This window comes from Oncorhynchus mykiss, chromosome 22 (assembly GCF_057628025.1).
Source record: "Oncorhynchus mykiss isolate SJ-2025 chromosome 22, ASM5762802v1, whole genome shotgun sequence".
In the NCBI taxonomy this organism is placed as follows: domain Eukaryota; kingdom Metazoa; phylum Chordata; class Actinopteri; order Salmoniformes; family Salmonidae; genus Oncorhynchus; species Oncorhynchus mykiss.
Window position 1 is genome coordinate 51,451,081 of NC_143043.1, and position 21,947 is coordinate 51,473,027.

General features: G+C 41.4%; 2 protein-coding genes across 2 annotated transcripts; one reads left to right on the forward strand and one right to left on the reverse strand.

The window, feature by feature from the left end:
• The first annotated feature begins 2,490 nt into the window (after positions 1 to 2,490).
• On the forward strand, positions 2,491 to 3,524 carry LOC110502177 (trace amine-associated receptor 13c-like). The gene has a single exon (XM_090216390.1). The coding sequence runs from the start codon at positions 2,571 to 2,573 to the stop codon at positions 3,522 to 3,524; it is 954 nt and encodes a 317-aa protein (XP_090072516.1). The 5' UTR covers positions 2,491 to 2,570.
• Positions 3,525 to 8,674: 5,150 nt separating this feature from the next.
• On the reverse strand, positions 8,675 to 20,055 carry gdf3 (growth differentiation factor 3). The gene is made up of 2 exons (XM_021579813.3): positions 19,391 to 20,055; positions 8,675 to 9,649 (listed from the first exon to the last, which is right to left on the reverse strand). Exons 1-2 carry the CDS (start codon positions 19,665 to 19,667, stop codon positions 8,787 to 8,789), a joined length of 1,140 nt encoding a protein of 379 aa, XP_021435488.3. The 5' UTR covers positions 19,668 to 20,055; the 3' UTR covers positions 8,675 to 8,786.
• Between the last annotated feature and the right edge of the window lie 1,892 nt (positions 20,056 to 21,947).

Genomic DNA, 21,947 nt, shown 5'->3' on the forward strand with positions numbered 1-21,947 from the left:
GTACCAGTAAACCCTGTATATAGCCTCCACATTGACTCTGTACCGGTACCCTCTGTATATAGCCTACACATTGACTCTGTACCCCCTGTATATAGCCTCCACATTGACTCTGTACCAGTAAACCCTGTATATAGCCTCCACATTGACTCTGTACCGGTAAACCCTGTATATAGTCTCCACATTGACTCTGTACCGGTACCCCCTGTATATATCCTCCACATTGACTCTGTACCAGTAAACCCTGTATATAGCCTCCACATTGACTCTGTACCGTAATACCCTGTATATAGTCTCCACATTGACTCTGTACCGGTACCCCCTGTATATAGTCTCCACATTGACTCTGTACCGGTACTCCCTGTATATAGCCTCCACATTGACTCTGTACCGGTACACCCTGTATATAGCCTCCACATTGACTCTGTACCTGTACACCCTGTATATAGTCTCCACATTGACTCTGTACCGGTACCCCCTGTATATAGCCTCCACATTGACTCTGTACCAGTAAACCCTGTATATAGCCTCCACATTGACTCTGTACCAGTACACCCTGTATATAGCCTCCACATTGACTCTGTACCGGTACTCCCTGTATATAGCCTCCACATTGACTCTGTACTGGTACCCCCTGTATATAGCCTCCACATTGACTCTGTACCAGTAAACCCTGTATATAGCCTCCACATTGACTCTGTACCGGTACTCCCTGTATATAGCCTCCACATTAACTCTGTACCGGTACCCCCTGTCTATAGCCTCCACATTGACTCTGTACCAGTAAACCCTGTATATAGCCTCCACATTGACTCTGTACCGGTACACCCTGTATATAGCCTCCGCATTGACTCTGTACTGATACCCCCTGTATATAGTCTACACATTGACTCTGTACCGTAACACCCTGTATATAGCCTCCACATTGACTCTTTACCAGTAAACCCTGTATATAGCCTCCACATTGACTCTGTACCGGTACCCCCTGTATATAGCCTACACATTGACTCTGTACCGGTACCCCCTGTATATAGCCTACACATTGACTCTGTACCCCCTGTATATAGCCTCCACATTGACTCTGTACCTGTACACCCTGTATACAGCCTCCACATTGACTCTGTACCGGTACCCCCTGTATATAGTCTCCACATTGACTCTGTACCGGTACCCCCTGTATATAGCCTCCACATTGACTCTGTACCAGTAAACCCTGTATATAGCCTCCACATTGACTCTGTACCAGTAAACCCTGTATATAGCCTCCACATTGACTCTGTACCGGTACCCCCTGTCTATAGCCTCCACATTGACTCTGTACCGGTACCCACTGTCTATAGCCTCCACATTGACTCTGTACCAGTAAATCCTGTATATAGCCTCCACATTGACTCTGTACCGGTACACCCTGTATATAACCTCCACATTGACTCTGTACCTGTACCCCCTGTATATAGTCTCCACATTGACTCTGTACCGGTACCCCCTGTCTATAGCCTCCACATTGACTCTGTACCAGTAAATCCTGTATATAGCCTCCACATTGACTCTGTACCGGTACACCCTGTATATAGCCTCCACATTGACTCTGTACCTGTACCCCCTGTATATAGTCTCCACATTGACTCTGTACCGGTACCCCCTGTCTATAGCCTCCACATTGACTTTGTACCAGTAAACCCTGTATATAGCCTCCACATCGACTCTGTACCTGTACACCCTGTATATAGTCTCCACATTGACTCTGTACCAGTAAACCCTGTATATAGCCTCCACATTGACTCTGTACCGGTACACCCTGTATATAGCCTCCACATTGACTCTGTACTGATACCCCCTGTATATAGTCTCCACATTGACTCTGTACCGGTACCCCCTGTCTATAGCCTCCACATTGACTCTGTACCAGTAAACCCTGTATATAGCCTCCACATTGACTCTGTACCGGTACCCCCTGTATATAGTCTCCACATTGACTCTGTACTGATATCCCCTGTATATAGCCTCCACATTGACTCTGTACCTCGATATTGTTATTTTACTGCTCTAATTATTTGTTACTGTTATTTTTTACTGATCTATTTTTCACTTATAATGTATTTTTTCTTAAAACTGCATTGTTGGTTAACGGCTTGTAAAGTCAGCATTTCACTGTAAGGTCAGCGCTGTTGACAAATAACATTTGATTTGAATTGGAGAAAATGGCCAGCTGGGCACAGCAACATCCAATCCCGTATCACATTACATCATGCTTTCATTATTTATTTGTTTATCCAACCGTGTGTGTGTGTGTGTGTGTGTGTGTGTGTGTGTGTGTGTGTGTGTCTGTGTGTGTGTGTGTGTGTGTGTGTGTGTGTGTGTGTGTGTGTGTGTGTGTGTGTGTGTGTGTGTGTGTGTGTGTGTGTGTGTGTGTGTGTGTGTGTGTGCAGAGACGTTGGTGAGGGGAGTTTCTGTCCACAACTCAGGGATAAATAGAGAGGCAGAGCTCAGAGTTTGTCAGAAGGTGGACCTGACAGGGTCACACACAGGACCAAGCAGGAGCAGGACCTCAGCATTTTTACTTTTTATTACAAATGGAGAAACATGAAGATGTTCAATACTGTTTTCAGGACAGAAACTCTTCTTGCAGAAAGGCTTTGCTATCGACATCTATCTACATAACACTGTACATCTTCTTCTCATTGATTTCAGCAGTTACAGTATTTTTGAACCTACTGGTGATCATCTCCATCTCTCACTTCAAGCAGCTCCAGACTCCAACCAACCTGCTCATCCTCTCTCTGGCTGTATCAGATCTCCTGGTGGGATTGATTGTGATACCAGTAGCGACTTTAACAATAATGGAACCATGCTGGGGTTTTGGGGAATATTTCTGCGTGTTTCAATTCTACATTACTTTTTTATGTACTTCTTTATCTCTGGGCAATTTGGTCTTGATATCTATTGACCGCTATGTTGCTGTGTGTGATCCCTTATTGTACCACTCTAAAATAACAATAACAGGAACTATCTGTTGTATATCCGTTTCCTGGTGTTGTTGTATCACATGCGATGCTGTTATTATACAAAACTTTGTAAATGTGCAGTTACCAAGTAGGTGTTTGAAAGAATGTGTTATTGTTGAAGGAATAACATGGGTTAATATAATTTACATTGTATTTATAATGGTTGTCCCATGCTCTATTATTATAACACTTTATTTGAAAATCTTTGTGGTGGCCAGATCACAGGCCAGAAAGGTATTTTCAAAAGAGACCGCCAGTGAGTCTGGTGTTCAAACTGTACAGGCAAATAAGTCTGAGAGAAAAGCAGCAAAAACTCTAGGTATTGTTGTTTTCACCTATCTCATTTCTTGGATTCCATCTCTATTTATTTACTTTGTTTTTTCTGTTATAGGTGATCATTTAATATCATATTTCACTAGTTATCTGGCATTTGTTAATTCCTTAATTAATCCAATAATTTATGCTTTTTTTTATCCATGGTTTAAAGTGACAGCTAAACTTATTTTAACTTTAAAGTTATAAAACGTTCATAGTTCCTATAATATGATTTCCTAGTTCGGCAAGCATAGGTTTGATATAGTTTTGTTCTACAATTGTTGTAATTATTTCATGTAACAATACACCGACATGACTTATCTCACTGTTGTCATCATAGATACATGTGGTGTTGATACAGAATGATTTGTCTGGATTGGAATGGAATGACTTGGAGAATGCATAAGCTTGTTTTATTAAAGACATTGTAGTCATTGTGGATTGTGTACTCCAAATACCTAAGTCTGTGGTTGTTCCGTGTTAATGATAAATAGTATGTAAGTATTTTAATAGTACATTCTGAGGACGTCATGAGTTGTTCTATATGTTGTTTAGCATCTCCCTCTAGTGGCTCAATTTGGACACAACGTCTTCATCAAGTGTCGTAAAGTTGAAATGCACAATACTGCATGATATCAGATAACGTCCAGGTCTAAATAACTTCTGTATTGTGTAAGTAGTTGATGGTAAAATGTAAGAATATACAATTATGGGTAACACTTTATAATAACATTCAGTATTAAACCAGGTGTAAGGCATTTCCAGTTTGCTCACCATTTAATATTAAGGCCACATTTGTGAAATGTTACTCAGCTAGGTTTTCACACATTTATAAATAACTACTACAGTATATACATTAATTATTCAACACAACAGTGCAGGAGACCACAGCAGACACTTCAACCTCAACATACTGGGTATTGTCACAGGCCGGCTAATAGCCTTTTGGCAAAAATGAGGGGACACGAGCAGGTATAGCCCAATCAAAAAGGTTCTTTATTATAAACCAAAAACGATTAACTTTAAACAAAGAAAAAGGAATGAGGTGTGAAAGTATCATAATGTAGGGTGTATGTAAAGTGCAGGGATGCCTGAATCTGTGTGTGTGAATATGACTGAGTGAAAAGAGAGAGAGAGAGAGAGAGAGAGAGAGAGAGAGAGAGAGAGAGAGAGAGAGAGAGAAATTAGTGAAGCAGTGTAAATACCCTGAGTCCAGGTAACTTGTCACGGTGCTGACTTTTGCCTGTCGTCTGCAGCATAGGCCTCTATCCCGTCCTCTGGCTGGGCAGAGTACTTTAGGATTTTAGTCACTTCGGTGTAACAAGGGCCTAGCCATGCGGCCCTACCAACCCTTCTATTTATTCGTAATGGCCCTTCGCGTGAGTTGGGTTTGTTCCTTCGTTCACGTTGTCACTCCCTTTATTTCCCGGGCTAGTATGGGGCCTTGGATAAATGTACTCTTTCTTAGCATTCTAAGTTTATAGATTCTTCCTATACTCCCTTACCTTGAGTCTTGTTCTCTTATATATCAATACCTAATAACTAATCTTCTGTTAGTTATTATGCTTGTCAGCAAGTAGTCACTCGGAAACTAGTATTGGTATATGTTTTGACTCTCCTAAAAATATATTATTGTCCACACAATGAAATATTCTTTAGTGCAATCACTTTAACCTATAACCAGGGTCACTTTCTGTTCAGTGAGAGAGTCAAAGTTCAATTAATTTTCTCATTGTGCTTCTCTTGCAGTATACTCAGAATTATGTAGGACTCAGTCCAATGTTAAGTCCCTCAGTACTGATGACCATAAGACCATAAGACCATTCTTTCAGAGCCTGTTCGTTTGGCTCCCCCTGCTGGTCACTTTCCATTGTGGCAGTTTCTTCCTGCACTTCCTGCACTTAGTCCTAGAGCCCATAGATGTGGCTCTGGATCTGGGCTGGTTACTGGGGGAGGGGTCCGATCTCTTTTGGTTTTTGCCACAGACTCCAATTACTAGCGACCCTCCTCTGCCTGCAGGAGGAACCGCCCCTGCACTGCAGAGGAGGAGGAGCCGTGACAGTATGAACAATACCACTACTCTCACTACATCACGACTGTCAGGTCAGGGGTCACACCAGAGCAGCTCTCTCAGATGCTGTTTACTCTGAATGAATATAAAGAGTGGGTTTCACAATAAATAATGGATCAGTAAATTGTTTATTCATAATTTATGTAATTAATCTGATATTTAAGTAAACTGGTAATTCACATAATTATAAACAACTTTTATAGTACATAATGATTCATAAGATCATTCCAAAGATGTGAAATAAATGTATTTTAACCATTTAATACTCAGTAAAGTAGCTTTTCCCCTAATCTAAAGTGAAGACTATTCTTTATAAATGTTTTGAACAGTGACCAGTGTAATTTATCACATAAAGATGGACATGCTATTGGTAGACATTCCAGCAGTACCTGATGCTCCTTAAGGTCTCAAATTGACCTGGAACATATCAATGGTTAAACAATAAGAACACAACACAGAGGACGTTAAAGGAAAGATATTGAACATTTTATTCCAAAAACAGTCACACTGTTGTAGCAGTGTGCTGAAGGAAGTAATATGTTTTGTCTGAAAATGATAACATTCTTGTTTCTTGGCAGTGATGGATTGCAGTCACTCAGTAGAAATAAAATAAAAAATGTTGTCAAAAACGTGTTTATCCGATGTTATTGCAGATGTAGTGAGAGGTTTATGCACCTAGTTCCGACAGTGCAGCAATATCTAACTAGTAATATCTAACAATTTAACAACAAATACCTAATACACACAAATCTAAGTAAAGGACTGGAATTAAGAATATATGGATGAGCAATGTCAGAGTGGCACAGACTAAGAGCAGTTTGTAGACTGCTTACAGGGTAATGGAACCAATATCTAAATATATATCTTAACTGAACATTACATTTCAAGGGTTACTACCTTTAATACATTACCAAACCAAATCATATTTTATTGGCCACATACAAATATTCAGCTGAGGTTATTGAAGGTGTAGTGAAATCATTTTGTTCCAACAGTGCAGTAGTATCTAACAATTCACAATAATACACACAAATAAAAGTTAAATAATATAATTAAAAAATATAAATATTTTGATAAGCAATGTCTGAGTGGTATTGACAAAATACATATGAGATAAGTAAAGCTAGTGTTCCATTATTAAAGTGACCATGGATTCCATGTCTATGTACATAGGGCAGCATACTCTAAGGTGTAGGGTTGAATAACTGGGTGGTAGTCTGCTTGTGCTGGCTATTTAATAATATGAGGGCCTTGAGTCCCAGCTTTGATGCACCTGTACTGACCTCGCCTTCTGGATGACAGCGGGGTGAACAGGGTGTGGCTCAGGTGGTTGATGTCCTTGATGATCATTGGGCAGACCACACCACTCTCTGGAGAGTCATAAGAATTCAACAAGGTACTGAGTAAAGGATCTGAAGCACATTTGCCAGTGATTCCAGGGTATGACGCTACAAGCTTGGCACACCTATATTTGGGGAGTTTGGCCCATTCTTCTCTGCAGATCCTCTCAAGCGCTGTCAGGTTGGCTGGGGAGCGTCGCTGCAGCTATTTTTAGGTCTCTCCAGAAATCTTCAATCGGGTTTAAATCCGGGCCACAAGAACATTGAGACTTGTCCCAAAGCCAATCCTGTGTTGTCTTGGCTGCGTGTTAGGGTCGTTGTTCTGCTGGAAGGTGAACTTTCGACCCAGTCTAAGAACCTGCTCCAGAGCTATCAGGACTGATTAAGGGGTAATAAGGCTGGTGGAACTCTACATAGAGGGTTCTAGGATGAAGCTGAGACATGGAATTGTTTTAAGATGGTCATACTATGGATCATCTAGCCATTTTTTAAAAATCCATTTTAGAATAAAGCTGTAATATAACAAAATGTGGAAAAGGTAAAGGGGTCTGAATACTTTCCCAACGCACTGTGTACATGGTAAAGACAGATACTTCCTTTTGATTTATTTTTGGACTATTTGTTGGCACTAAAGTATTTCCATACTTCCCTTCATTTTTTAAAACTGGTACGGGGTTACCTTGAGGCGAGTTTCGTGAGTCTTGAGGGCATCATACAAAACAACCAACATGTAGGAGTTTGTGAGAGTCGACGGTGTGGTCATAGTAGTTTGTAGTCCAAACCGTTCGGATGCTACAAGACAGAAGTTTTCCCATCGGTGGTACCAACTTCAGACAAGGCCCGTGAAGCTTGTGGGAATAGAAGAGACGCTACAGACATTGTCGTGAAAAATACCGATTTTAGGAATATCGCTGTAGGTCTGCCACCTTCCACCGCAGATGCAACATCGGTGGATTGAAATGCAGCCTGTGCCAAAAACCATACATCTCCGGCTTAAAGATGGATTTTGATGGGGAGGCCTGCTTCGTCAGAGGGCTTTCAACATGTTGAAATAGTCAACACATTAACAACACGCCACAGGAAATACTCATTGGACTTTAGGCTCTGAGCTGAACTCCCAGCAGAGCCCACCTCATAGCCTATGGGATATTCATTGAAGAGGTGGATGGTAAATGTGATCTGCATAACATACCTTTGTAACGCCTTGTCTGTATACCTGCAAAACAGACACAAAAGTGAGCAGTTCAGTCATCTGCATCCAGTACAGATCGTCTTCACCATAGTCTTACCTCTTCGTTGCTTGATATTGTGTCCCATTTTCTGTTTTAGAAAGATTTGCACAAATATGAAAACGCTAGATGGTATCATCATAAAACAGACAAGGGACAAACTTAAATTGAGGACATCTTTACTTGATTCATAGTGTATTCCTTTTAAAATGGTAAGCCATGTATTTAAAAAAACAAAAAAAAATGAAATTCTATACCATTGCCTCATATGAAAATGTTAAGCTCAAATCCAAAAAGCTAGTTTGAGTCAAGAGACATTTTATTTCATTGTACTTTTACCACTTGTTCCCAATTGGTAGTTATAGTATTGTTCCATCGCTGCTACGGACTCGGGAGAAGGTAATCATGCAGCAACAAGACATGAATTACGTGGATAACAAGAAAATAAATTGTTGGGGGGTTGATACATTTTTTCATTAGCAAATCAAGTCTGTGGAAATTACAAACTTTAGAAGCCTTTGTAAACCGTGAATGCACAAGATTGCATTTCCCGCTGAGCAACAAAAGCGTGATCAAATTAAGATCCTACATCAGTATATGACAGAAGTAGGTCTCCTCTATGAAGTCAATTTTTATCTGAACTTTGTGTTTGGTGAAAATGTGCCTCTGCCAAACTGAAAAGAGATCATCTGTCAGAATAATACCAAAGCCTTTTCATTACAGGAGAATCAATGGATAAGCGTTTTATTACGGGTAAAAATGTTAAAAAACAACAATTCAAACTTCTCTACAATCCACACCACCAACCAGCCATCACACCGAATGCATTTCATCTGCAGCCACACTCATCCACCACCATGTCCTGGTAATGACGTAGGACTACGTTGTCATTGTTGTCATAGTAGAGCATGGATACAGGTGACAGGCGGATGGGTACGCAGCAGGGCTGGGGTGTGCCGTGGGGGTCCAGGGAATGCACCAGAGTCTGCAGGATGGCATGGTTAGTGCCGTTCAGGCTCTCGCTCAGTGGGAACGGGCACTCTCCGTGGCAGTAGTTGGCAAGGTAGCCCTGCGGAGCGATGATCCAGTCCTGCCAGCCCACATCCTTGAATTCAATGTAGAGGCGGCGCGGCTTACACACGTTGCTGGGTGTAACCGGCAGATAGACGGCGCTCCTCTTCTGCCGAGAGCGACACTGGAGTGGATTCAGGGATACAACCACCAGGGAGGCATGGAACTCTGGGAGGGTTATGGTCGGCCCTAACGGGACGGAGTTCACCAGGTTCTGGGACATGAAGATGTCCGTCGCCTGGGTGTGGACAGGGTGTAACTGCAGCTCCAGCACCAGGCCGTAGTTATGACCCGGTTTACGCCAGTTCTGTGCCAGGGCTGTGAGGTCCAAGTTGAGGGATCCGGCCTCTGGTTCCAGCTGCACCGACTGGGACAGCACCAGCCTGCGGTGGGCCTCGTGGCTCGCTCCCCTCAGGGTCGCACGCAACACCTTGTACAGGGACACGCTGAGCGCCTGTGGGCCCAGGAGGAACCTTGGTGTGCGGAACATGTCCCACTGGAACTTGATTTCCAGCTGCGCCAGAGAGAGCTGCTCCACGGGCTGCAGCACAGACATGTTGAAGAACATGTATTTCTCCACACAGCCGTGGCAGCTGCCGCTCCAGCCTGACACCAGCCTACCTGCAGAGGACAGACAAAAAAACAAAAAAAAGGACATTAGGTCTACACTCTAGAAGTAGGACCTAGGTTTCAATTGACAACTTTATTAGCACTGTTAAGGCTATAGCCAATAAACAAAGCAAATTCTCATACTTTGTCCCCCTCGTTTAATTTACCGAGGTAGACAGTTTCAAGTTGGATATTTGACAGATATTCACACTTTCAAGCCTCAATAGCTTTCATACCACTTGAGCCACAGACTCCAAATAAGTGCCATGATGTTGGAAACATTGCAACAGGTCTTATTTTCACGATTTGGTCATTAATTCACTTTCCAAAGCTAATAAACATGTGGAAATGCGAGCAGCATTTTGTATTCCTAGTTGAATTAGGGAGCGTCGACAAAGTACAAACTTCTTTTACATTCAAATTTAAATTGCTCCTTAGTCATGTGACCTACTGACCACAAAGGTTCAGAATGTCCACTGGCTATACCTTCATATCGCACACTCGGTCTACTTTCATCTCATGCTTAAATCTGTAAGAGTCGCAGACCTTCATTTTACATGCATGTTTAAAAAAAAAAAAAAAAATGTTTGAAGTTAACAAATGTTGCAGCCTCGCAATAACGATCTTTCACATGGACACTGAAAAGATCCGCAAATGGCTGCATGTGGTTTGGATCAAGGACAGGAGAGGTGTTCAAGCGGAGGTACTTAAAGGAAGGCGCACAGGTAGGCCTCATGAAAAACAATGTTTCATATGCTCTTTTTAAATCACAGTAATTTGTCAGTCCAAGTGAGCTTGATAACGTGAAAGAATCCTTTTCATAGCATCACTTTCATAATACTGTACATGAAGACAAATCCTTCTATGTTGAGTATTAGAACCCAGTTTACAGAACCTGATATTTGAGTGCATTCACCACAAGCTACCTGCAGACAACTTACAAAATGCAATAGTGCATTTGAGGGGGTTTTTTTCTGATGAAAGTAGCATTGCCTACTATTTCTAACTGGAAAATTATGTGAGTAAAATCCTTTTTCCAAAATTGATTTAGGTACATTTTTGTGAAGAGGTATGAGTGTTGTGATATGGGTCATTTAATAGTAAAATAATTTAATGAATCAATACATTTCTATATTGCTTCCTCGGTATCTGCATGAACCATCAGGCCAAGTGTTTTTGGTTGTTCCTGTACCGGTACCCCCTGTATATAGCATCCACATTGACTCTGTACCGTAATACCCTGTATACAGTGCCTTGCGAAAGTATTCGGCCCCCTTGAACTTTGCGACCTTCTGCCACATTTCAGGCTTCAAACATAAAGATATAAAACTGTATTTTTTTGTGAAGAATCAACAACAAGTGGGACACAATCATGAAGTGGAACGACGTTTATTGGATATTTCAAACTTTTGTAACAAATCAAAAACTGAAAAATTGGGCGTGCAAAATTATTCAGCCCCCTTAAGTTAATACTTTGTTGCGCCACCTTTTGCTGCGATTACAGCTGTAAGTCGCTTGGGGTATGTCTATCAGTTTTGCACATCGAGAGACTGAAATTTTTTCCCATTCCTCCTTGCAAAACAGCTCGAGCTCAGTGAGGTTGGATGGAGAGCATTTGTGAACAGCAGTTTTCAGTTCTTTCCACAGATTCTCGATTGGATTCAGGTCTGGACTTTGACTTGGCCATTCTAACACCTGGATATGTTTATTTTTGAACCATTCCATTGTAGATTTTGCTTTATGTTTTGGATCATTGTCTTGTTGGAAGACAAATCTCCGTCCCAGTCTCAGGTCTTTTGCAGACTCCATCAGGTTTTCTTCCAGAATGGTCCTGTATTTGGCTCCATCCATCTTCCCATCAATTTTAACCATCTTCCCTGTCCCTGCTGAAGAAAAGCAGGCCCAAACCATGATGCTGCCACCACCATGTTTGACAGTGGGGATGGTGTGTTCAGCTGTGTTGCTTTTACGCCAAACATAACGTTTTGCATTGTTGCCAAAATTCAATTTTGGTTTCATCTGACCAGAGCACCTTCTTCCACATGTTTGGTGTGTCTCCCAGGTGGCTTGTGGCAAACTTTAAACGCCACTTTTTATGGATATCTTTAAGAAATGGCTTTCTTCTTGCCTCTCTTCCATAAAGGCCAGATTTGTGCAATATACGACTGATTGTTGTCCTATGGACAGAGTCTCCCACCTCAGCTGTAGATCTCTGCAGTTCATCCAGAGTGATCATGGGCCTCTTGGCTGCATCTCTGATCAGTCTTCTCCTTGTATGAGCTGAAAGTTTAGAGGGACGGCCAGGTCTTGGTAGATTTGCAGTGGTCTGATATTCCTTCCATTTCAATATTATCGCTTGCACAGTGCTCCTTGGGATGTTTAAAGCTTGGGAAATCTTTTTGTATCCAAATCCGGCTTTAAACTTCTTCACAACAGTATCTCGGACCTGCCTGGTGTGTTCCTTGTTCTTCATGATGCTCTCTGCGCTTTTAACGGACCTCTGAGACTATCACAGTGCAGGTGCATTTATACGGAGACTTGATTACACACAGGTGGATTGTATTTATCATCATTAGTCATTTAGGTCAACATTGGATCATTCAGAGATCCTCACTGAACTTCTGGAGAGAGTTTGCTGCACTGAAAGTAAAGGGGCTGAATAATTTTGCACGCCCAATTTTTCAGTCTTTGATTTGTTAAAAAAGTTTGAAATATCCAATAAATGTCGTTCTACTTCATGATTGTGTCCCACTTGTTGTTGATTCTTCACAAAAAAACAGTTTTATATCTTTATGTTTGAAGCCTGAAATGTGGCAAAAGGTCGCAAAGTTCAAGGGGGCCGAATACTTTCGCAAGGCACTGTATAGCCTCCACATTGACTCTGTACCGTAACACCCTGTATATAGCCTCCACATTGACTCTGTACCGTAATACCCTGTATATAGCCTCCACATTGACTCTGTACCGTAATACCCTGTATATAGCCTCCACATTGACTCTGTACCGTAATACCCTGTATATAGCCTCCACATTGACTCTGTACCGGAACACCCTGTATACACCCTGTAATATTTCTATATTGCTTCCTCGGTATCTGCATGAACCATCAGGCCAAGTGTTTTTGGTTGTTCCTGCGGGACAGAAAGAGAAAGGAGGAATCGGAACACGCTGCATTCAAATTCAGGTCATGTTTATTCCATTGTACTGGATCTAATACATACATTCATAAGTGTAATAATTTATGAAATACTGTGAAAAACTCTTGGCTGCTGGCTCGGTCATTTTCAGACATGCGCAGAGCAGACTGAAAGGGGAAGGGTAGCTCTTGACTTGAACCACAGGGGTTCTCTGTCTAGAGAGTATTCCAAAAGGCACAGACACACCCCTTGACTTGCAATTGGCACCGTTGACCTGTATGTATTCTCTCCTGATTGCCTCTGTGGTGCACAGTCTGGCAGTCTGACTAAAGTGACAGAGGTATGAGGAGACATCCTCCTTTATTTATGGGAGCAAATATTTCCTAACACGTTGGATCCTATTCTTGGACAGTTAGAGGAAAATGCATCAGTCCACAATTTTTTTTGAGTAACCTCAACCTTGTGGGTCTTTGGGCCAATAAAGTGCCAACTCAATTCTACCACTGACTAGTCTCTCATGCCACTGTGAACGGGGACACAGTCGTTTTTTAATCTAAACCAGACTTTTTTTTACTGTAGTACACGAACCCCTAATTGGGTCTCTTTTCTTGACACACAGAGGCAGTTTACCAGATAAAAGGTCAGGAAGACCAAAAAGTAGATTGTTTTAAGGGTGTATTACATCCTGTGCTGCCCCACTGTCATATCCATTCTGGATTCTGAGTGGTAAAATCATAGCTGAAAAATGCCTCTATGTATGTGTATACATTTTCCGCCATGACAGAACTGCCAAAGGGGGTGGAATTGCAATCTACTGCAGAGACAGCCTGCAGAGTTCTGTCATGCTACCTAGGCCTGTGCCCAATCTACTGCAGAGACAGCCTGCAGAATTCTGTCATGCTATCCAGGTTTGTGCCCAAGCAGTTCGAGCTTCTACTTTCAAAAATCCACCTTTCCAGAAATAAGTCTCTGTTTGTTACAGACCCCCCTCAGCTCCCAGCTGCGCCCTGGACACCATATGTGGATTCATTTCCCCCCCATTTATCTTCAGAGTTTGTACTGTTAGGTGACCTAAACTGGGATATGCTTAACGACCCGGTCGTCCTACAATCTAAACTAGATGCCCTCAATCTCACAAATTATCAAGGAACCTACAAGGTACAACCCCAAATCCGTGAACTCGGGCACCCTCATAGATATCCTGACCAACCTGTCCTCTAAATACACCTCTGCTGTCTTCAACCAGGATCTCAGCGATCACTGCCTCATTGTCTGCGTCAGTAATAGGACCGCGGTCAAACGACCACCCCTCATCACTGTCAAACGCTCCCTAAAACACGTCAGCGAGCAGGCCTTTCTAATCGACCTGGCCCGGGTATCCTGGAAGGATTTGACCTCAGTCTGTCAGTTGAGGATGCCTGGTTATTCTTTAAAAAGTGCTTTCCTCATCATCTCAAATAAGCATGCCCCATTCATAAAATGTAGAACCTCCTTGGTTCACTCCAGACCTGTCTGCCCTTGACCAACACAAAAACATCCTGTGGCGTTCTGCATTTGCATCGAATAGCCCCCGCGATATGCAACATTTCATGGAAGTAAGCAATTGTTAGGAACAAATATACACAGGCAGATAGGAAAGCAAAGACAAGCTTTTTCAAACAGAAATTTGCATCCTGTAGCACAAACTCTACAATGTTCTGAGACACTAAAATCCATGGAGAATAAGAGCACCTCATCCCAGCTACCCACTGCACTGAGACTAGGAAACACTCACCACCAATAAATCTACGATTATCGAGAATTTCAATAACCATTTTTCTCCACCTGGCTATCCCTACCCCGGTCATCAGCTCTGCACCCCCAATAGCAACTTGCCAAAGCCTCTCCCATTTCGCCTTCACCCAAATCCAGATGGCTGATGTTCTGAAAGAGCTGCAAAATCTGGACCCCAACAAATCAGCCGGGCTAAACAATCTGGAACATCTCTTTCTAAAATTTCCCACCGCAATTGTTGCAACCCCTATTACTAGCCTGTTCAACCTCTTTTTCGTATTGTCTGAGATTCCCAAAGATTGGAAAGCTGCCGCAGTCATCCCGCTCCTCAAAGTGAGTCACTCCAGACCCAAACTGCTACAGACCTATATCTATCCTACCCTGCCTTTCTAAGGTCTTCGAAAGCCAAGTTAACAGACAGATCACCGACCATATTGAATCTCACCCTACCTTCTCCTCTATGCAATCTGGTTTCCGAGCTGATCATGGGTGCACCTCAGCCATGCTCAAGGTCCTAAACGATATCATAATCGCCATCGACAAAAGACAACACTGTGCAGCCGTATTCATCGACCTGGCCAAGTCTTTCGACTCTGTCAATCACCGCATTCTTATCGGCAGCCTCAATAGCCTTGGCTTCTCAAATGACTGTCTTGCCTGGTTCACCAACTACTTCTCTGATAGAGTTCAGTGTGTCAAATCGGAGGGCCTGTAGTCCGGACCTCTGGCAGTCTCTGCGGGTGCCACAGGGTTAAATCCTCTTTTCTCCGTACACATCAATGCCATACAACTCTCCTTCCGTGGCCGCCAACTGCTCTTAAAAGCAAGAAACTAAATGCATGCTCTTCAACCGATCGCTGCCCGCACTTAGAATACGTGGACAACTACCTAGGTGTCTGACTAAACTCTCCTTCAAGACTCATTAGGCATCTCCAACCCAAAATTAAATCAGCTTCCGATTTCGCAACAAAGCATCCTTCACTCATGCTGCCAAACATACCCTTGTAAAACTGACTATCCTACCGATCCTTGAATTCGGCGATCTCATTTACAAAATAGCCTCCAACACTCACCTCAGGAAATTGGATGCAGTCTATCACAGTGCCATCCGCTTTGTCACCAAAGTCCCATATACTACCCACCACTGCGACCTGTATGTTCTCGTTGGATGGCCCTCGCTACATATTCGTCACCAAACCCACTGGCTCCAGGTCATCTATAAGTACTTGCTAGTTAAAGCTCCGCCTTAGCTCACGGGTCACCATAGCAGCACCCACCCGTAGCACGCGCTCCAGCAGGTATATTTCACTGGTCACCCCCAAAGCCAATTCCTCCTTTGGCCGCTGAAGCTGGAGACTCATCTCCCTCACTATCTTTAAGCATCTGCTAGCAGAGCAGCTTACAGATCATTGCACCTGTACATAGCCCATCTGTAAATAGCCCATCTAACTACCTCACCCCCATATTGTTATATATATATATATATATATATATATATATATATTTATTTATTTATTTATTTATGCTCCTTTGCACCCCAGTATCTCTACTTGCACATTCATCTTCTGCACATCTGTCACTCCTGTGTTTATTTGCTAAATTGTAATTATTTCGCCACTACTGCCTATTTATTGCCTTGCCCCCTACTCTTACTTCATTTGCACACACATATAGACTTTTCTATTGTGTTATTGATTGTACGTTTGTTTATTCCATGTGTAACTGTGTTGTTGTTTGTGTCACACTGCTTTGCTTTATCTTGGCCAGGTCGCAGTTGTAAATGAGAACCTTTTCTCAACTGGCCTACCAGGTTGAGTAAAGGTGAGATAAAAAAAAAATATATACTGTATGTGGGAATGTCTTATGTCCGTCCTACATGTAGTGTTGGTACATGGAATATCCCTCAACTACATATATCATAAAACTTATATTTGCAATAGCAATTTATGTTCAACAACTGACATTTTCAGATATTATTTTGACACACACTTTGGTGCTTACAATTCATTCTCTATTGTCAGATTGTGGGTACTGTCATTCGTGATATGACTTTAAGTACATACTGAACTTTCAATTTTTTTTTGTTTTTCTTAAAGTCTACAAACGCTCTACATTTACTCACTCTGATAGGGTTGGATCCTATTTGCTACTTTTATCATTGTCCTGTAAATGGTTCAGAGCCTATAATTTAGGCTGTGTGTGTGTGTGTGTGTAGAATGGGGCATAAAGGAAATTACCTCTACTACTAAATTACTACTAGATTATAGTGATAAGGAAAACAGCATACAAATTTGGCTTGTGTATTCATTTGCCTATAGCTAATCACAATTCCATTATGTTTACATAAAATACTTCAAAATGAGAAGATCCTGCCATGGTATAGAGGACTGGGTGGACATAAAGTGGAAAGGAGGGGAAATAACTCCCACCATGCAGCAGGACACCTTCAGCTGCAGGGTCTTTGTAATGCAGGTTTGATAGTTATATTTTCAATAATGAATGGTTAGCTGTTATGTGACAAGTTTTTTTTTCATACCCATTTTATTTTTTGGTGAAGATGGCCAAGGAAGTTGCACAGACCTTCCAACATCCCCTCCCAAATTGATATGGAACTTTCAAAAACACATGGAGCGAACTGCGAAAATAAATGGCTGAGGATATACAAAAAAAAATATCTGGTATGTAATGACATTTAATTCAAAGTAAATGTGAATTATTTATTTTTATGTAGTTGTGTGGGACAGCCATATGTTCAGTTCAGGCCTATGATTTCAGAGTTCAAACAAAGCCAACAACTTCTTCATGTGTGCCACTGATAAAGAACCTAGATGTGGCCCAAAGACTGGTAACTTTATTTAAAATCTTTTGACAACAGTGACAGCATGTAAGACAATTTATGACATAATACAATGGATGGCTAATTCGTCATTCTGCATTGATATTATTTATAACGTGTTGCGCTTTGTATTGTTTTAGATTGAATGGTTTGCATGGCAACGGTGGTTCCATGTGCTATGTCTAGGAATGAAGACAAAAGTGTTCAACAGAGTAGAGAACACAAACAGGAAGTACAGTTTGTTGTTGAACATGTATGCTATAGCCCATCCACACTGAAGAGGCTCTGACATGTACATCAACCAGGGATAAAGAGAAAGTTAACACTGAAATGTTTCATACTTAATTGAAAGGGTCTGTTGACATGTTGAAAAAGATTAAAGGTCTACAATTTCTGTTTAATTTGTCAATATTACATTTTTTATTCATTGATTTACTGGCCACCATTACTGTGGTTACATGTTCAGTATATGTACGGACCAGCAAACCCACTGCAGCCTACCTCACTCTCCATCCCTGCATTGGACCAGTAATAGCGTGACTCTCGTACTTTGCCCTTATGTTTGATATTATCTGTCTCTCTCCTAATGTGTACCGCTGTTAAATACTGCGGAAAAATAAAACCATGGAAAATAAGTACTTATAACTACCAATTATTGTAGATCAATATCAAAGAAAAGGGTTAACACGGGACTGAACCCCCTAATTGTCAAACTAATATTAATGTACAACAATATAGAAGAGACATGACTAGAGGTTATGCAATATGGGTGTATATCCACTGCCCGCTTCTTAGGTGTGTAATGGACATGACCAAGGAGCTATTGAAATGTGTATGTTACACCACGTGATTTTACATCAGGGTAGTCAGTGTACATTCTGCACCATGTTTGAAGTCGGTAGGTCACAAGACCAAGGAGCTAATTAACTTTTCTACATTTAAAATGTCAATGTTAAATCATGTGAGATGAAAATGGACAAACTACAGGGTGTGCAATGTGTAAGGGCACTGAGTGGACATTCTGCACCTGGTTTGGAGTCAGTAGGTCACATGACCAAGGAGCTATTGAAAGTTCCATGAAGTTGGAAAAATTAATGGAAAATCATGCGAGATGAAATAAACGGTGCGCAATAGAAGGGTTGGGTTGTCAGTGGATATTCTGAACCTTGTTTGAAGTCACTAGGTCACATGACCAATGAACTACTGACATTCCAAAATGTCAATAAATCACAACATGTGCAATGTGTCTATGCCATGGGGTCAGCTACACCCAGTTTTTAAAGTTTTAGGGGTAATGGGTAAAGAGTTATAGAAATATTTGATTTGTCACTACGTTGACGGTACCTAACTGCTGTTGGTGAACGTAAGGAAAACTACAGGCGAAAATCCGTCGAATATTCAACCGGAAACTGTCTTTACCTCGGTGGTTAATTTTGGCCCCAAAACAACGTGAGTGAAGGTATTCCTAAATAACAAACATGTTCGAAAATGGATTGTGTATAGCTATGTAACTCAATAATGAATTGATCTCACATTGTAATTATGATAATATTTTCAAACCCGACGTTCTCTCGGTCATCCACTGAAGGGGCAAGCTGCCTTCCCAACAATGTGTTTACCGCGCCACTTTTTAGGTAAACAGCGGAGACATGTGGCTGTACAAACGTAACCTAACCACTCAAATTCATACAGACGCCATGAAGGCCCATACATTATATCAAAATGATAGTTAACCATGTTCAGGCTATACAGTTCACAATTACATTTAAATGGTTACTTAAATTGTTTTACAAACAGGGTAAGACAAGTTCATATTTTGGGTTTTTAAGAGGGTACAACCGTTGAACTAAACGCATGGGGCATTATGTATCAGTTATAATAAATGAGTAGCCTTTATATCGTTAAAAAATGAACGTAACAATCGCAGAGTGACCCTTTTAACCACACAGAACACAGTACTATGGGGGAGCCGCATTATGGAAGGAGAGACATAGGGATAAAGCTCACCTTGGTCCTGCACAAATCGAACAATGTTTCCGCGAACTCCATACTCAGACACCATGCACGGGTCTCTTTCGTGGGTGTCGTTCTCCCGGGTGCTGGTACGTTTGAACATCCTCCACAACACCGAGGGAACGCGGCGGTGTTCTGACGGCTTTGGCCGAGCGGAGAGGCCCAACGAATTTAAAAACAAGCGCTCCTGAGTCTTCAAATCTTCTCCGTTTCCTAAAGCAGACGCACTAATGGATAAAATAGCTAGGGCTAAAATAACCAAAGTCGCCATTCTTCACGTTTGACCTAGGCTTTGCTACAAACAAACTAGCCTCTACAGCGTGTGTTTAGCTCTTCTTTCTATGTCTGCTTGTGAATTTAAAAGTCCCTGCGTGCCAATGTGTGATTGATCATTGGCGCTGATTGATTGGCATCCCGGATGGTTTCTATCGACACCTAGGTGCGAGACTGCATAGACAAGATATGCTAATGAGGACCTATCTCAGATAAAGAGCATTTGCCTAAAATATACAAAAGTTACATTCAAGTTAGCCTACCTCAATTATGCCCGCTTTTCTTGAGTTTCTATCATTATGACAGAACGAAAACAATTGTATTTCTGCTATCTCTATCCAAATTAATCTCTGAGGATCTTGACATTAACTGTCTCCAGATGTAATGTGGCATATTTCTAGGGACACTAGAGGTGCTTCTTTCCACTGTGATGATGCCAGGTTTCCCACATTGGGATCAGGGAGCCAATGGCAATCAATATTTTAGATGTGCTGTCCAATCCAATTTCACTAGCAATATCACTGGTTCATTGATGATGATTTACCGCATCAGTTAACAAGGGCCATGGCAATGGCTGCCTCCTCTGGCTCAGACAGAAACTGGTCATAGACCAAACAAACCACTTAATAGCAACAGAGATGCGTTATTTAACTCCCTACAAATGTGTGAAATATTAGCAACAGTGGATATGGATATGTTATCTCCAGCAGGGCCATAGCTATATATGAGTATTTTTATTTTATTTATATATATATATATATTTTTTTTTAAATATAGATTTAGGGACTCAGATGACTGTTCAGAGTTTGAATAGTAAAATGGACATGATGCAATTTAGAAACTTGATTGTGAATCATCAGTTTTCCTCTTGTTATATGTCACTCACTGACAGACACTCAATTAGCCCATGTCACTCACCTTGTGCTGTGCTCACTTGAACAGGAAGATAGCGCGGCTGTCCTTCATGAGCAAATGTTGTCATCAGTCTGGCATTCTCTGGATTTATGGTGCTTTCAAAACAAATGGGAACTCGGAAAAAAACTAGGTTGAATCATGATGACGTCATTGATCTTCAGAGACCGGATTTACAATTCCGAGTTGGATGACTGTTCAAATCGTATTTTCCCAGTCGTAGCTAGTTTATTCCCGACTTCAAGTTATCTTGAACTCACTGAAGTCAAGTTTTCGCATTTCTGAGTTAATTGTTTTGAGCGCGGCACAAATCATTCTTCATTGACAGCGTGGCCAATGTTGAATTAGGGCTACACTCTAGAAGTAGGACCTAGGTTTCAATTGACAGAATTTGGAAGGTCACAGTCAATATCGGCCTTTAGCTGCATAAACAAACCAAATTCTCTCTGACCTTGTCCACCTTGTTTCCCTTTTCATTGGTCAATTCTGGCTCTAAAACAACAGGAGTGAAGGAACTCCAGATGTAATTGTTTTCAAAAAAAACTAAATGGTACAATATCTGTAAAATATCAAACAAGCACTGCAGTGTGGATTGTGTAGGCCCATGTAGCACGATGACTCATTTAATATTTTGTTTAAAAAAAACAGACATTCCCTCTGTCATCCACTGATCTTAAAGGGGAAATATGCAACCTTTTAGGAAAACAGCCGAGGGATGTGGCTTTAGAAATGTAGCCTAACCACTCAAATTCATACAGGCCCATCCATTTTATCAAAAGGATAGTTTTAACCATGTTTTCAGGCTATACAGTTCACAATTACATTTAGATGTTACTTAATTGTTTTACAAACAGGGTAAGAGAAGCTTATATTCTTTCTCTGTCTGTCCCACATTTGCTTGTGAATTTAAATGTCCCTGCGTGCCCATGTGTGATTGATCATTGGCGCTGATTGATTGGCATCCCGGATGGTTTCTATCGACACCTAGGTGCGAGACTGCATAGACAAGATATGCTAATGAGGACCTATCTCACAGATAAAGAGCATTTGCCTAAAATCTACAAAAGTTACCTTCAATTTAGCCTACCTCAATTATGCCCGCTTTTCTTGAGTTTCTATCATTATGAGAGAACGAAAACAATTGTATTTCTGCTATCTCTATCCAAATTAATCTCTGAGGATCTTGACATTAATCAAATCACATTTATTTATAAAGCCCTTCTTACATCAGCTGATATCTCAAAGTGCTTGTACCAAAACCCAGCCTAAAACCCCAAACAGTAAGCAATGCAGGTGTAGAAGATTTTCAAAAAGTAAGTGAATATTTAATCTCCATTTGTGAATTTATGAAACCTTTGCCGGTGTA

Coding starts and splice junctions, on each gene's coding strand:
- gdf3 (XM_021579813.3), bottom strand. CDS start 19,667: ATGGCGACTTTGGTTATTTTAGCCCTAGCTATTTTATCCATTAGTGCG. Junction 9,650..19,390: donor TCGATTTGTGCAGGACCAAG/GTGAGCTTTATC, acceptor TGTCCTCTGCAG/GTAGGCTGGTGTCAGGCTGG.
- LOC110502177 (XM_090216390.1), top strand. CDS start 2,571: ATGGAGAAACATGAAGATGTTCAATACTGTTTTCAGGACAGAAACTCT.